The sequence below is a fragment of the Chaetodon trifascialis genome, chromosome 6, assembly GCF_039877785.1.
Source record: "Chaetodon trifascialis isolate fChaTrf1 chromosome 6, fChaTrf1.hap1, whole genome shotgun sequence".
NCBI classification, from domain to species: domain Eukaryota; kingdom Metazoa; phylum Chordata; class Actinopteri; order Chaetodontiformes; family Chaetodontidae; genus Chaetodon; species Chaetodon trifascialis.
The window spans coordinates 19,536,666-19,554,319 of NC_092061.1; the positions used below are offsets into that span (position 1 = coordinate 19,536,666).

The following is a 17,654-nucleotide window of genomic DNA, read 5'->3' on the forward strand; positions in this document are numbered from 1 at the left end:
AAAGCAATTGAAAAAAATATATATATATTTATTTATTTGGTGAAATTCAGGAAGAGGGTTTAGCAGTAGTAGCAGATAACCCCCCTTCCCACTCGCACGAGTTCTTAACACAGCATTAAATATTGCCTATTAAAATATCACAATGACCCCATCTGTATTCATCACGTTTGGACCCCAGATATCATCTGAAGTTTACAGGAAACTTTCACATTATTGCCGTGTTGTTTGCCGCCATGGCCACTCAACCAGAAAGTTTCAGCAATGGTTTACACGGAAGATACACGCCCAATAAGCAAGAGAAGATGATAGACGTGTCATCTAGCCAATCACTGTGAAGGTAGGCGGGATTTCCGGTGACATTGACAAATCAGTAATGGCAAGGCAAGAAAAACTTTAATATGTCAGCAAAACAACACCAAGGGGGAGTGAACTTATGGACAGCAGTCATATTTTGAAGAAACATATTTTTTTTCACCTAATTGTGTGCAGTTACAGTTCAGCCGAAAGGTAAACTGACTAACGGCGCTTCGTTTTTGATATATACGGACATGTAACTATTCAGCGTACTGCTAACTGCCCAAACTTTCTGACATGGATACAGTCCGCTTGCTGGAGAGTCTGTAACCAGAGCCAGCGTCACCCGGACTAGCTAGCAGGCTAGTTGCTATGCTAGCTAACGCCAGTTAGCCGTTAGCTAAGTTCCACAACGATCGAGCGATGCAGACAGCTTAAAACGTCTGAAGCGTTTGTTTTATGGAACTGTGTGCCTCTAGATCCAATATTAAAGTAAACTTTTGTCTCTAAAGATGTCACCAAGGTTATGTGAAGAGCTTGACTTTCATCTAAACTTTGATTTTGTCTGCACATCCGTGATGGCCACCAGTTTTGGGGAAGCCATGATCCAATCAGAGTTCTCCAAAGTGATAGTTGCCAAGCTAACGTTACTGTAACGGTACATGAATTGTCAGAAAACAACGATATGACGCGAGCTCTAGCATATTCGTAGAATCTTTGTCGCGCTATTCATTCTGCATCTTATTGGGAATTGATTTATATACCGTTACGTATACGTTTTAACCCTGTAAATACGGCCTTTTTTCAAGTACCTTTCGTGGAAATGAGTCAACGGCAGTGACAGTAGTCATACTTAGGGTACAGACCGCATTCTAATAGAATTATCAGAGACGAGCCATTTTATGCTTAAAACAAAACAGTTAACGTCTTGAAACTGTAACGTTAGGTGAGATAAATAGGATCATTTGAATTTGGGGATCAGTCTTGTGCAGCACTGGCTATGGCTCTGAGGTTTGACAGCAGAAGGTAGTAACAGTTTCTAGTCTGACAAAGTAGTTAGTCAGACTGATGCTAAAGTGGAAGGAAAGATGTCCAGTGATGCCGCTGTATGCAGTCCGGAGGGATAACACGCACAGGTCGTCTGCACGTCACTGGCAGTCATGAAGGAATAAAAGTGAAACATCGAAATCAAGCTTTGTTTGCATAAAAGTTTGCAGTCCATATACCTAATGCATGCGTGTATTTCTGGAATGTATGTCTGCAATTTACATGTCAAAGCTGATTCATTCAATGACACACAGCAAAGGTACCCAGATAGTTACTGTTTATGGTTTGTAAACATAAGGTCACCACAGTGGTGGAGTGTGACCAGGTACGTTTACTCAAGTATATGTGTTGTCAAAAGCTAAAAACGGCTGTTTTTCTGAGCTTGAGTTTACTTTTTAGAGATATGTAGTTCTCACAGGACACCGATGTGACAGACGTATGTTATAGAAAATGATGCATTGCTGTAGATTAAACTACCCAACACTATATAATAGTGTGGTTTTGGTGATTTTACTTAAGTAAAGATTCTGAATACTTCCTCCACCACTGGGCCACCAGGACGCCACCTGATTCAAGTAATCTGAAAGTGCTAAAATTGAAAAAGATTAAATTGAATTGTTGATACATTGTAACTGAAATAATAATAAGCACTCGAGTTACAAGATAAACAAAGAATGCATATTAAAAAAAACATTTTTTTACTGGCCACCTCAGTTTATACTGGAATACCACTGACAACAACATTTTAATGCATACTGCTTAAAATGTACACTGAAATGCTAAAGAAGTAGGAACAATGAAAACAGCAGTGTCATAGAGAAGCCTTTTTTGGAGCTTATAATTAGTTGTTATTTTCAAATAATAATAATAAGCACTCTTTCACATCTTTCAAAAGTGAAATGCAGCTCTTAAAACAAAAGAGCAGGAAATTTAAACAACAGTTAAAATATTAAAATACCAAAAATGTTATCGAGTTACTGAACTTGCATTACTGGCATGGCATTAAAATCCTGTCTCTCCTTTTTTCTGAAGCTGTCTGGTATCCTCCCAGCATTTCGGTAGATGTCCACCCCTTCAGACACACCAGGTGGTATGTCCCATCCTGGTCCTTCTCCAGGGGCAGGTCTATCCCCAGGGCCAATCTTAGGCCCCAGCCCTGGACCGGATCCTTCACCAGGTTCTGTTCACAGTATGATGGGACCCAGTCCTGGACCTGGAACACCCAATGCACCTCACAGCATGCAGGGCCAGGGACAAAGTGATTACTCTCAGGACAGCATGTATCCTATGCACAAGGTACATTGGACAGTGTTGCAGTACTTGTTTCATCTCCTTGTAGTCTTCAACAGGCTTATTGTTGCTGCATAGTTTTAATGAGACAAAAGCCCAACTGATAAATCTACCAGACCAATATATTTGCTACACTGCAGATATGTCGCATTGCCACATATGTGAAATGCATTTAAGATAAAAATGATCAGTTTTGGGCTAAACCTGTTATGGTCTCTTGTTGCCTGTTTGTAGCACAAATACCTAAATATATGACAAACGATTTAAATGTTTTATTCATCTTCTGAGATATTTATTTATGCAGGTAGGTGGAGTGTCTTGAGAATGGAGAATGGGCATGTAGCATCAAAGAAATCTAGCCACATATAAATGCAATGAATGAATCTTGAATCTTTTTTCCCTATTTTTTTTAGACCATGGAGGGAATGAATGACAAGTCCATGGCAGATGCGATGCACTTTGGCCACATGAAAGGTGTGGGGATGCGATCTCTGCATAGTGGTATGGGGCCTCCACAGAGTCCCATGGACCAGCACAACCAAGGTATCTTATCGCTTTGCTTTTAAAACTAAAAGCTTTCTAAGCTGAGAAATGTCATTATGTTTGTTTTGTTGACTAAAGTTTGCAGTAACGCAACTTTATTTATCTGCTGTAGGATACATATCCCCCCATCCATCCCCCATGGGTGTCCATGAGCATGCCTCTAGTCCCATGTCAGGAGGTGGTGGGGGACCCACACCGCCCCACATGCCTCCCTCCCAGTCAGGCCCTATGATGCCCATGGATCCCCAGGGAGCCATGCCCAGCATGGTCCAGCAGGGCCGGGGACCTTCTGCTTTCAGTCCAGTTCAGCTGCAGCAGCTCAGAGCTCAAATTCTGGCCTACAAGATCTTGGGCCGTGGGCAGCCCCTGCCTGAAAACCTCCAACTGGCTGTTCAGGGCAAGAGGAGCCTACCCACAATGCAACAGCAGCAGCAGCAACAGCAACAACAGCAGCCGCAGCAGCAGGCACCTAGCGCTAGTCCTTACAACAGGCCTGCAGGTGAGAAAATACAGTTGTCAAGAGATACAAACTTAATTTGATACATAAAACACTAGTATGATGGAAATAATGTAGATTGTGTAATTATTGTAATTTTAATTGTAAGTCTATGAAATGCCACGAAACAATTTCAAAACTCATTTTATTTAGCCCTAGTTAACATGTTCATATACTGTAGCTTGTTGTGTCTGACCAACAGAACCTGCAACAAAACTTAGATTTATCCACTTTATAATGATATAAAACAGAGAAAAGCAGCAAATCCGAACATTTTGAGGAGCAGGAAACTGTTAATATGTAGCAGTTTTATAATAAGTGTCTGACATCATATGGAAAGGATCCCTGCAGAGTTAGACCTTACTTCATTCACAAAAACAATCATGTTATCATCATAAAACACACTTCATTCAAACGTAACAAAAATAAACAAAACTCAAACCTTCGTGGTTCCTCCTCTCACTGTACCAACAATCACTAATTCCGGATTGGTTAAAATAAACTCTTAATTTACCAAATGAGGAGAGGAGAGAAAGGGAGGGCGGATATCAGAGAGGCAGCAGGAGGAAACAGCACGTGGGGCTGGAATATTTTCAGATCTACATTTAAACATCTACAGAGACTTAAACATGTTGGACCAGATTTTCCCGTTACAAAAAAACAGAAAACAAAACAGCATGTACTGGACTATAGAAATTCTTTTTGTGTGTCAGTGCTTTAATGCAGCTGCTGCTTTTTTTTCGCATGTTTCAATAATAATCTGCACAATCAGATGTATGGATTTTTTTTTACGAGTCAAATAAATCCAAATCCAGAATATCCATTAACAGCCTTAATCCCATCACTGGCTCATATTAATCTGTTTAGTTGACAAAACTGGTTCAGAGAATTGTGCCTTACAGTTTGAAAAAGCAACAGATGAATGACTTTATGAAAGTATGAATCGGTATTGTGTTGAAAGGTATGCCAATGGCACCTATGGGTGGTCCCCAGTCAAGTCCCTGCCCTGCCCCAGCAATGCAAGGACACAATCAAAGCGCAGGACCCAAGCCTTGGTCTGATGGTAAGTTACTGCTCTATAAGCGTGTATGGTAGACCACTTGAGCTGTAGAGTTGAATGGATGCATGGACTAAAGCCACTGTGAGCTGCATTCACTTTGACTTGCCTTAAATGTTTTGATTCCACACAACATAATCCAGGGTTGAAGTGAAAGGTTTAAGACTTACAAGGCTACACCCATATGTTTGATGTGTAGTCTTTCATCAGATTCTCTTTGAAAGCAGACTAAAGGGAATCCTCCGTTAGCTGGAATATTGCGGAAAGATTCAACACTGGCTTTGAAGAGACTGCATTATTTTCTTCTGCAAAGAGGGAAATCTACCACAAAAACACAATTTGCATATGTTGCTGGTCATCTGGACTGCTCCATCTGGACAACACTAATTTTCTGTGAAAGCCAGAAACAAGTGAGAAGCCAGGTGCTGTTGATGAACAAGACACAAATCCTAACTGGGAGACACATAATACATTGACAACACCCACAGTGATGTTTTGGAAATTTAGGCACATAATATGGTTGATAAATGTTATAGTGAAATAATTTCCCAGTAGGATGAGACATGTACGCCTGTGTGTCTAAAAAGTCTGCACTTCTTTGTCTCTCTTTTCACTTGGTGGCATTAAAAATCTATTCTTTGATTTTGGGGCTTTTGAAGCAAGCTTTTGTTTTTTGTCATGAATATTTTTAGAAACATTAGACCTTATGCCAGGGATCCCTGGTGGAAGGGTTGTAGCTGTCACTAAGATTAAAGGATTTATCCACCTCTAAAGAATTTTTTTCATTGGAAAACATCCCAGCTGACTGTAGGTCTCAGAGTATACTACCACAATATTCACCCACACACCAGCAGCAAAAACAGGTTTTTCCCAGGTCTCTGCTTCGGTTGCAAGTGGTATTATGTATGTCTATAGGAGATATTGTACTTTACAAATCGACCAGGGAAAATCTTAAATGATTTGTAATAATTTATATGAATATCATGAGTTTATAGCTTTCACGTGTTGAATTTACATTAAAGTTAGGGTTGGACGATATAGGAAAAATGATAGCAAGCAGTATACAAGAATATATATATGCTATAGGTGCCGAACATATATGTATTTGGTCAATCGGAACCATCGGAACCATAAAGAACAGTTGCTTCCATTTACTGTAGGTATAGGTTAAACCTGCATTATACAAAAGTGAAAGTATTTTAAATGAATTGAAGAGTTAAAAACAGTATATCAATAACTCAAGCAGTCTATCAAAATAACCTGTGATGATTATTTTGTCATTTTGATGATGTCCGTATTAACCTGCCCTGCAGAGAACTGACCCAGTAACAAAGAGTCTTTGGTCTCCAGGTCAGGGTTGTGAAAATCAAGCCAACACTCATAAGCACCTCACCCCTGCCGCCAGTGGACGCCCGTCCCCTGCACCACCTCAGGCTTCTGCTGTGCCAGCGGGGCCCATGCCGGGCAGCTCAGTGGCCCCTCAGCCTGCCGGGCAACAGGTGTCCCCCATGCTCCAGATGCAGCAGAAACAGAACCGCATCACACCAATCCAGAAGCCCCAGGGCTTAGATCCAGTGGGGATCCTACAAGAGAGAGAGTATAGGTATTTATCTTTATTACCCAGTTGACATTGGTCTCAGCAGACAGAAACACTCATTACACATTCAGTTCATGAATCTCGAAAACCTCCCCAAGTTCAAAATGTCAGCTTCCACCTATTCAGAGCTCATTAGGGAGCAGTGTTGTATAGATGTTCAGATAAGCCTGTAGCCATGTCTAGGTTCTGCACATACCACAAACAAATAGAAAAATGTCGATATTTAGTCAACCAGTGTTTGGAGCTCTGGAACAAGTGAGAGTAAAAAGCTGTTTGTTTGTTTGTTTGTTTGTTTGTTTTCATGTCTCTCAGTGTTGAAATAATTTAAACTGAGATCAAGTGTGATACAGCAACCAAGATTTCAGGCTGCTGTTTGTATAGTGGAGTCTGATTCTTTCTTCATTGTGGGAAGTTTTGTCAGTAATGGCTCAAAGTAGGTATGTGATTGAGAACCTAGCAGGAGACGTCTGGGTCACAGTCAGGTCAAGTCAAGCCAGTTTTATTTATATAGCCCCTGAACACAAATCCCAAGCAGAGAGAGATCCTGACCTTTGAATTGATTGAATTCACACTTAAGCTGTGAAGGAAGCTGAAATGGGCTTCATATACTGTACATCTGATTTATTTCTTACCTGTGAACTTAATAACCTGAAGAACATGTTGTGTTGATGGCCCTATGGTCTTTGCTAAAGGTGCTGTGCATACCCAATCACAACTCACTGTTGCCCTCTGTCATATTACCTGCAGGCTGTATCATTTTTCTAAAAACAGAGACGTCTGATGGAGATATGAGGAAAGCTCACAGGCCTTAATCTTGCTGTGGCCCTCAGGCTTGTTTTTCTTCCTATGATTTCAAGGCTCTTGTTTTGATGATCTCTTCCAGTGCTCTCGGGTCATCTTTGACAGGCTGCATTGGTAAAGAGATGCTCAGAGAGCAGAGACAGCTGACCTGTCTTCACGTTGTCTGTCCAATTAGACCGTCTGAACATACAGAACTTCTGTGAAAACAGCAACATTCATAGTGCTACATTTTTATTGCTAAACATTTGAGGCACCCCAACAGATATATAATCAAATTAATAAAATCAGAGCAGAGGAATTATTATGCAGCGTTCCCCTTGGGTTAGTATGAGGTCTCTACTGCTCCTGAAGCACTTTTAATGACGATGAAATATCAGCAGGTGTTGAATTGTAATGAGTGAAATAAAGTTAACAACTCACAAACGTACCACAGATTCAGATCCTTATGACAGTACTAGTAACCTCCAGAATGCTGATTCTGTTTGTCACGTGCCATCTGTCAATTAATCAGTCAATCAACATTAATAAGTCATCACCAGTTTTGATAATCTGTTAATTATGTCAACCAAAAATGCCAAACATTTTCTGTTTCCAGTCTCCCGTGTGAGGATTTTCTGTCCTTTGTTTCATATTGTTGTGCATTGTGAATATCATTTGGTTTGGGGCCAACAATTGGACAAAACCACACATTTGAGGGTACCTGTGGGAGTAGCCACATGAGCCGGTCAACATACTAACAGCAAGCTCAACAGATTCACCTACAAAAAAAACAGTAAAGCAACATAAAACGTGTCAAAATGTACAGCTTCCAAGTTTGAAGGCAGGTCATGGACAGCCAGTATTGATCCATCCTTCAGCCTGATCTCTCACCAGCTCTCTTTGACAAACAGTCTGACGGAGTAATATGTGCATACACACATTCCAGTTTTCCAGTTGTTCTGGTGACACTTTCATCACATTTTCATCAAAAATAAGTTAAAGCACGAGGTCATCTGGCTGGAGGAGGTCACCTATCTTGAGGTGGTGCTGTGTTACATAATGACACATAGAATTAATGGAAGAAAGTGCTGGACTACAGAGGAGGTGTTTCAGGCAGTTCAGGAGCAGTGTTTTCTTCATTAACTTCCTTTGCTGTGAACTTCAGGCTTTGTAACTTTGCAGATGTTTTACATGCACCAAAAAGCCACATAACACAGCAAAGGCAAGGGAAATACCAAAAAAGCATAATACACCCTCTTTAACCTTGTTGTCGTGTCATTACAGTTTGACTTACTATCTTCATGATGTTACTCAGATTGCAGGCTCGGATTGCACATCGAATACAGGAACTGGAAAGTTTGCCTGGCTCTCTGCCGCCTGACCTGAGAACCAAAGCCACAGTGGAGCTTAAGGCACTGCGTCTGCTCAACTTCCAGCGGCAGGTATGCAACAGTTAATGTGTTTCATGTCCAATGTGACAGCACAGAATACTGATTTACCCCAAACGACTCACAGCTCAGGGAGTTCAATCATTGGCACAGTATTAGGACACTGATTTCCTCATTAACTCATGCTGATTGATGTGATTGATGACTCAATACACATCATATAAAGTCGTCATTTATTTTCAGTTGGAATGCATTTTGTTTTTTCCCCAGAGAGAATGTTAAATTTGAATTTAATGATGCCCCATAAGCTGCAGTTTTATGTATCATAACGTGTTAGTTTCAGTTCTCCTTTTCCTTCAAATTTTTGCTGTTAACATCAGTGTGCCTCCAAAAATGAAATGCATTTGACATGTGACCTGTGCATTTCGCATAACAGCTGAGGCAGGACGTAGTAGCATGTATGAGGCGAGACACAACCCTGGAGACAGCCCTCAACTCGAAGGCTTACAGACGCAGCAAGCGGCAGACGCTTAGGGAGGCGCGCATGACTGAGAAGCTGGAGAAACAGCAGAAGCTGGAGCAGGAGAAGAAGCGCAGACAGAAACATCAGGTGAGCCACTGTGCCAGGACTGGTTGCAATCATTAAAGCAGCAGTATTGTTTTCCAACATGTGTTGTTCTAATTGTTTTGCAAAAACAAAACTCAGATTAGATTTCAATACAAAATACACGAGTGGTTCACTGTCACTTTAATAATTAAAGTAACCTTAAGTGCTTTCCCCATTCATGTTTTCTGCATGCTGTTTTCTGAAAATGTTTGATGAAGAGACAACATTGAAACAGACACCAGTAGTCTCTTTCTTGACAGTGGACATCCACAGTCAAAACAAAATGTAACAATGTCAGAAGGCTTGCGAGGCAGCATCATCAAACACTCCCTGCTTGTTGAAATGGATCCATCTGTAGTGAATGACAAAACTGGCAAAGAAAGTGGAGTCTGCCAACACAGCACTTAATGATTTTTTGTTTCTCATATGTCATGTTGTCAAAATAGTATTTAGACTAGATTTATGACTTGTTTTTTCAGGAATATCTCAATAGTATCCTTCAGCATGCTAAGGACTTCAAAGAGTATCATCGCTCAGTGTCGGGTAAAGTCCAGAAACTCACCAGAGCTGTCGCCAACTGGCACACCAACACGGAGCGGGAACAAAAGAAGGAGACTGAGAGAATCGAGAAGGAGAGAATGAGGAGACTTATGGTAAGGACCAGGAAGTCAAATCATAGTATACTCATAGTATTATGCCACACCTTTCAGCAATGATAACACAGTCCGAAGAGCTGAACACTTGAGATTTTTCATGGCAGTCTTTGTTTTATTGAAATTGATTTCAGATAAATGATCAGAAATCAGTTTTAACTGCTGATTTGTTTTGGCTTTTTGTTTTTAAGTAATTTACAGCTGGCAGAGGTCAGAATAAACATCACATTTTGTCATCAGCTGATCATATACTGCCATGTCTGATGGCAGTATATGTGCAAGTGAAAGACCCAGCAACCTTGTACATTGTATAAATACATCACAGTTCCAAAGCACTGCTGATGTCATGTACTCCATAATTAATGGATGTTTTTCCATTGATTTTAAAAGTTAACAAAATCTGTGACACTGAACAACATACTGCATACACCCAAATAGGGACGTATCGATCAATCAATACCATGCACGTCTTTATCTTTTTCAATCTAAATTTTGTATATATAATTATGTAGAATTGATTGCAATTATTCTCTAATGTGTAGGGTCAGTTGCATGACAATATCTTATATGCGTATTCATATAAATATGACAGCTACACTAATAATTTATAGTGCGGACTAACTGGCTTTGAATGAATATTATCGAGCTGTTCATAATATTTTGGCACTTGTGATCCTCAAAAGGCTCTGGTCCTCTTCTGCCATTAACCTCCTGTCACCATCCCCCACTCAGGCAGAAGATGAAGAAGGCTACCGAAAACTAATTGACCAAAAGAAAGACAAGCGTCTGGCCTACTTGCTGCAGCAGACGGATGAATACGTGGCCAACCTCACCACCCTGGTTTATGAACACAAAGCTGCCCAAGCTGCCAAGGAGAAGAAGAGGAGGAAGAAGAGAAAGAAGGTAGGAAGAGAAACGGCCAAGTGGTGATTATTCACAGGATGCTTCTTTATACTGAAAGGTGTGAGATTTGTGTACGACTGTTTTTTGAAAAGCAAGGTTTTGCTCCAAGGCTTTTATTTTTCCCATTGAGTCACAAAAACTCATGAAAAGAGCAAAACTAACGCTGTGTATTTACATCTCTGAATACTCCTTAACCTTCACTTCACACTTCAAACTGTTTTTTTCCTGCAGAAAATACATCTTTCAAAATGAGTCACAAATCTTAAGTTTGTCTATATCCTTACATAAAGTCAATCTGACCATCGAGTAGAGTACCAACCTCTGTTTGACAGTGGCATGAATTGTTTTATGATTGCTTTAATCTCGCAGTTCATTATTTTGTTGCACCTTCCAGAATGACAATGTGGTCATTGTGAGGGATCACATGGCTTCCTCATGATTTAAAGCATTAAAAGGCTGTCAAACCCTGCAGCTTGGTGGGCTAAAAGTAGACGCATATCATTTCACACCTGTCTGAGTGGCAGAACTAATCAGTGAACTCCTCTGGTGTTGTGTTTGACTGGAACGAACACCTGCAAACTCTCAGGCGCTCATGGCTCCTGGTCTGAGATCCCTGACACTGATGTTAGCCATTTTAAAAAGGCTCTGTCTGTAACCACATGCTGTGCCACCTCAGTTGAGTAAGTGTGATGATGATCCTGGGAAAAATATAGATTTCAGCACACCACATGGTCCTTGATAATCCTGTTGGAGAGCTCTTCCTTTGTGACCTCTAAAGAGTGAGTGACTTTGCCCTTTAACAATTTAATGGAGGAAACGAAAACCTCAACCATTATAGACCCTGCACTGCTGAGAGATTACCAGACGCTGGTGTTACCTATACTGTCAACATGCCCTGCTGCTCTACAGAATAACAACTTAATGACATGTCAGCTGAATGGGTTTATGTGTTTGCTGTCTAGAAGGTGGATGGAGATGGTGAAGGCACCAGTGCCATCGGACCTGATGGAGAGGTGAGCTTTGCAGTGCTTTATGCTGTCATATTTCCCCGTTTGTTCTATTTTTTTCCCCATTTTTGTTAACCCATTGTGCAGCTGCATGTTTAAAGTGGCTAATCAGCATTTCTATAATAGTAAATTATCACTTACAGTGTGACAACAGTGTGAAAGGGGCGCTCGTAGGGATGAGCTGACAGAGAATTATCACCCAAATCTGCATCTCCCCTCAGCTTCACCAAGCTTTATAGTGAGGTTCAGCTCATTGTTAAGTTGTCTGGCCAACAACTTCACTGTTTTGGTTTACAGTCAGCACTGTCTTAGCATTGTTTTCAGCTGCAGCATGCAGCTGTTTACAGTGGAAAAGCTCTAAAGACCTGCAGTACACTACCTGCCACAGAGACAAGCTGGTGAACAAAGTGGAGCATTTAACACCTGAAAAATCAGACATTTCCTTCCGGGGTTGGAGCTAAAAGACAGTAAATATTGGATTTACTCTGATCACGTAGCCAGGGCATGTCCAAATGAATGATAGTGTTGCCACAAAACTGCTGAAAGTGTAAATGAACAACTGTTTGCTAACAAGTCTGACATTATCAACTTAAAAGGTGATAATATGTCAATGTTGTGTTCACAACTTGTTTCTGCTGACCTGTCTGCACAACAACAGCTTTGTAATAACTGCTGGTTAAGATAGTATTTCTGAACTGTAATCAAATTTCACACTACCCCCACCAACTGACAACAGGAACAGAAAAGTAGTGTACGTAAATGAGAACATTAATGGATTCAGCTCCATTAAAACTCAGTGTATGTGATCAGAGAGACCGAATGGAGGTTCAAATGAGGCTCCTTCCTCCTTCCTCTTGGTTTCCAATAAACTAGTTTTGCTATAAAGACAAAGTCAGCCGATTTTAAGTCAACTGTCAATAATTACAGACATCTTATGCATTCACAAATTTCATGCTTCATGTTTGTCCTTGTGGTGTGTTTGTCCTGCAGCCCATGGATGAGAGCAGCCAAATGAGTGAGCTGCCAGTCAAAGTGATTCAGACAGAAACTGGGAAAGTTTTGCAAGGAACAGACGCTCCCAAATCCAGCCAGCTGGAGGCCTGGCTGGAGATGAACCCTGGGTGAGGACACACAGAACTGTTTTCAACCTGTGACATTTCTCTGAAATTAAAGGGATGATATTTTCGTCTTTTGGAAAGTATTTCTAAGTTTCTGCTGATGGTACTTTTAATGCCCACAGCCCTGACCAGAGGCATTATGTTTTTTGGATGTCTGTGTATACATACGTACGTCCATCCCATTCTCCTGAACACGATATTTCAAGAAGGCCTTCTGGGAACTTCTTCAGATTTGACACAAATGTTCACTTTGACTCAAGGATAAACTGAGAGGAATTTGGTGGTTAAAGGTCACTGTGACCTCACAAAAACACATTTTTGGCCATAACTGAACAATTCAGAGGTAAATTATGGTACAATTTCGCACAAATCTGTCATAGGATAAAATGATGCAGGGGTGACATTTTATATCCAAAAAGTCAGCTTCACTGTGACATCGTCAGGTTCTACAAAACACTTTTCTGTCCATGATTCAACACCATAAGTCAGGAACAGAAGGGCAGACTGTTACCATATTCCACATTTGGTCAGATGCTGAATTGGTGACACTCATCTTCGGTGTTCACCTTGAAACTGTCCTGATTGTACAGATCTTTTGTGCTGCCTGGTTGAAGATGTGTGTGAAGCATGCACGTTTTACAGTTTATAGCTTCTTTGCAGAAACATGCATACTTGAAGCCCACCACAAGCTCATTGGTTCTGCTGTGTAGTTTGTCAAGTTTGAGTGGGGATTTAACCAGATGTCATCCCAATACATGTCTATATTGAGGCTGCTGTTAATTGTGCTTAAGATGTTTATTCTTTTAATGTGTGACAGATATATTAACTGTACTTTCTACTTCCCTTGTTTTCCTCGTCCTGGCCTTTCTTCCTTTGTGACCAGATATGAAGTCGCCCCACGGTCAGACAGCGAGGAGAGCGGCTCAGAGTTTGAGGAAGAGGTTTGTGACTTTCTCATTAATGAGCTCCCACGGTGGATGGCTGCACTCAGCCGCACTCTCTGCAGTTTTTCAAATCATTCAAATGGTTATTAAATGGGATTTAGTGCATATCTCAGTCAGACCACCTCAACTTGTACAATACATACACACACACACACACAAAATACACACATCAAACTCCACCAGGGGGCTGTAGCTGTATGAATTTCAGTAACACTGTTTGTTGATTTTGTTTCATCTCCATCAGAGCTATTCTGTCTTTTATTATTACATGTATGCTCTCAGTCATGTGTTATCATTTCTGCCCTATAAGGAGGAAGAGGAGATGGCCAAGGCAGAAACAGAGGAGAAGATAATCGATCCCAATGGAGACTTAGTGTTTGTGAAGGCTACCAAGCACATCATCGAGTACTGTATTACTTCCCTCTATCCCACTTTCTGAGATTTCTTGACAGTGCGCTTAGTAAGAAACAAATATAAAAGATAAAATCATGTGCTATTTATCAAGTGCTATTTTTTAAAAGATAGTTAACATTCAAAGTTAAAAATATATTTTGCATCTTCAAAGGATTTCAAAGAAACTCCTGGTTTTTCCACAGGAGCCTCACATCAGAATTAACCCATCATGAATCTAGACACTGAGATTAATGAAAAAATAAAATAGAATGAACACATGAATAAGTAAAGCCGTGTTCGACCTTGTATTGAATTTAGACGTTTCCAGTGGGGCTCTTAGCGAGGAGCTCTGGCTGTGCTCCTGCTGAGCTCCCGGCACCAGACCCAGCTAAGCCTTGAAACTGATCATTAAAATCATTTCTAAAGAGCACAGTTCAGTTTAGGTCAGATGGGCTTTCAAATACGCTCTCTTTTTTTCCATGATGCACACACCCAGGTCGGCCAAGCAGGATGTGGATGATGAGTACAGCGTTCCTGCTGGACAAACCAGCTCCCAGTCTTATTATGGTGTGGCCCATGCTGTCATCGAGAGGGTTGAGAAGCAGTCGTCACTGCTGATCAATGGCACACTCAAACATTATCAGGTACACACACACATATACTTGCATTCTCCCTTATTTTTTAGACTTCTGTAACATCTTTTTGCTGTTTTCATTGCTCGCCTTTAAATAATGATTGTTGTTGTTGTTGTTGTTGTGGATTATTAGGTTTTATCCACTCTGTTTTTGAGATGAGTTTTAGGTTGACTGTTTACCACCTTTCTGCAGAACAACCTTTTTGGCACGAGACACAAACAAATTCACATTTGTATTTTCACTTAACAATTTGTTTTGTTTGTTTTCTTGCTTTTGATTTTTCCCCAACAACATCAACAACAAAAACATTTTGTTCACTTTTTGCACAATTTTCTCTCAGATTTTGGGTGAGGAATTGTCCCTTAACTAATCACTAATGAGAGTGTTTGAAGTGGCAGCTGAATTTGATGTGTGGCAGTAACAAACAAAAACAAAGGTGAAATACTGAAATTAATGGAAATGATTGAGTTTCCATCCATGTAATAGTCTGTAGTAACGTAAAATATGTGTTACATTTAGGAAAGGAGTGGCAGCATAGAGAACCTGTGGCAAAGTCCGAGTGAAGTTTTACCATTTTCCTTGATAAATGACCTAAACTACTAATCCACTACCAAAATGTTTAGTGATTCATCTTCTGTCAAGTCGCTTGCATACCGAGAATCAGATGACAAGTCTGATGCTATCTGCACAGTAAATATATAACTGGTTCTGTCTAAAGACCCAGGACCATTTTCCACGATCGGGCCCTGTTACATTGTGCCACAATGTTAAATTGTGTTCAAGGGATTTCAAAGTGTTTGTTTCTCACAATGACACTCACATCCTCAGAGAGTATACATTTAAAGAAACATTGGTAATTGTTCTTCCTTATCCTGGTCATGAAGAGATCCCTTCATAATACAGTTTCAGTGTAAATGATGGTGGGCAGAATGTACAGTCTTCATTCTGTTTAAAATGAGTTTTAAAGTTTAGACTCTTTTACATTGAACTAAGACTGGAGGTTTTGTCTCCAATCTGTTACATTAGAATAATGCTTAAAAAATGTGAACCAATCCTTTAATCTTCATATTATTTCCTTTCTAAGTTCATAATATGTAAGTTCCTAAGCCCAGAGTCCATGGTAATGCCTTTAAAAGTCTTGTATAGAGAAGCTGGAGCCAGTGAGTCTTTGCTCATTAAAATAGTTGCAGATTAATTTTCTGTCTAAAGACTAATTGATGAATCAACTAATCTATAAGAGAGTAAAGAATGGTGCCAAGAAGGATGATAACTCAGCCTGTTTTGTGATGGAAAGGCTGTTTGCAAACACTTGAGGCTGAGCTGGAAGCAGAAACGGGGACCACCTCTGTCCATCTCAGCTCTCCTCATGCATCATGCGGAGTTCCGAAATATATTGCTAAAGAGCTGCTGTCATGTGGGTTTGGTCTTGGCTGGAGGATGCCATCAAACATATCTGCTGCTATGCAACTGAATACTGAATGATCTTAGTCAATTTTAAAGACAGCTGTCTGCTCATAATGGTGCTACAACCTTGTTTTCCAGCGTGACTCTATAGGACCATCTTTGCTGTGCTGAGCCGCGGTGGCAGTGAAAGATAGTATATTACAAGAGATGGGAAACTGGCAACTGGATGCTGCTAACATTTTTCTTCCAATCAGGCTGCAGCCCTAGCACTTCTGATTTATGGTGCGCCAGGCTTTAAATGGGATATGGTGGCAGCTCCTTGGGGAAATTGGCCAGATTTCAGCAGCACAATAATTGGATCCATTTTTTTGCTGTGCCAGCAGCTGTGTAGCAAACCATTGTCAACAAAAATCTTCAGAAACTACGCAGTAATATAAAAGAATTTTCACTTCATTTACTATCATTTCTTATTAATTTTACCCTCAACCAGGCTTTTTTCTGTGCTATTAGCTGTGCTGTCAGGTATTTCATTAACAAATGTGTTGGTAATTGGTCATCTGTCCTCTTTTTTCCTGCCAGTGTTCTTGTGCGCTTCCCTGTTTCTCCAAACTGTCTTGCTGTTTGTTTTCCCCTGGTCAAGGGCGAGCTGCAGAGTTGGTAACACAGTTGATATTCTGCTACTGTGCTTGAATCACTTAAAATGCCAAAGTGGCAATGAGATCAAGGTGAAGGTGCATTTGCAAAACTCAGTGAAAAACATTGAATTAACTTCATTCGGCACATGTAAAAGTTTGTATTGTTACACGCAGACTGGCAGAAGAAAGATATCTAAAAGTCCACTTCAGTCCAAATTATGTTCAAGTAGAGGTGAAACAAATACTAGATTAATCAAGTAGTCGAACATCTGAGAATGAATCAGCAGCTATTTTAATAATTGATGATGTCATTTCTCAGACAAAACGGTAAAATATTCTTCACCTTCTCAGTTATGAGGATTGTCTGTTTTTTCCTGTTTAGTATTCAGATTCTCATGCCTGCCCTTTAAAGCAGGCTAAAATTTTGTCTCTTTGATTTCTTTCCTTGATAACTTCTTTGAATATGGCCCATGGCACCCTGTCTGAATCTACTCATGGTTGTCTTGTCTTTTCTGTGCTGGAGGAGTAGAAATAATACACACAAATGTTGTGAAGAAACTGGCAGAGTGAATGATGTTTTGTCTGCAAGCGTATTTTTAGGCATGCCTTTATTTCTCTGTGTTATCTAGATCCAGGGGCTGGAGTGGATGGTGTCGCTGTACAACAACAATCTAAATGGCATTCTGGCTGATGAAATGGGCCTCGGCAAAACCATCCAAACCATTGCCCTTATCACCTATCTGATGGAGCACAAGAGGATCAACGGTCCCTTTCTCATCATTGTTCCTCTCTCGTCAGTACTCCACAGCTGCCATCTATCATCGCTGTTATTGTGCAGTGTTATGACATCCTAAATTTTTTTT

The 17,654-nt window shown here is 40.4% G+C and overlaps 1 protein-coding gene across 1 annotated transcript in view; it reads left to right on the plus strand.

Annotated features, from left to right (window-relative positions):
- Positions 1-375: 375 nt before the first annotated feature.
- The window catches only part of smarca2 (SWI/SNF related BAF chromatin remodeling complex subunit ATPase 2), a 46,962-nt gene continuing 29,683 nt past the window's right edge, over positions 376-17,654 (plus strand). The window contains exons 1-16 of the mRNA XM_070963652.1: positions 376-507; positions 2,374-2,637; positions 3,045-3,174; positions 3,287-3,673; positions 4,632-4,733; positions 6,078-6,330; positions 8,420-8,546; positions 8,929-9,102; positions 9,579-9,752; positions 10,485-10,655; positions 11,618-11,668; positions 12,653-12,783; positions 13,664-13,721; positions 14,035-14,129; positions 14,614-14,761; positions 17,421-17,584. Coding sequence (XP_070819753.1) covers positions 2,404-2,637; positions 3,045-3,174; positions 3,287-3,673; positions 4,632-4,733; positions 6,078-6,330; positions 8,420-8,546; positions 8,929-9,102; positions 9,579-9,752; positions 10,485-10,655; positions 11,618-11,668; positions 12,653-12,783; positions 13,664-13,721; positions 14,035-14,129; positions 14,614-14,761; positions 17,421-17,584 — 2,399 coding nt within the window. The 5' untranslated portion in view covers positions 376-507; positions 2,374-2,403. The remainder of the gene's footprint in view (positions 508-2,373; positions 2,638-3,044; positions 3,175-3,286; positions 3,674-4,631; positions 4,734-6,077; positions 6,331-8,419; positions 8,547-8,928; positions 9,103-9,578; positions 9,753-10,484; positions 10,656-11,617; positions 11,669-12,652; positions 12,784-13,663; positions 13,722-14,034; positions 14,130-14,613; positions 14,762-17,420; positions 17,585-17,654) is intronic.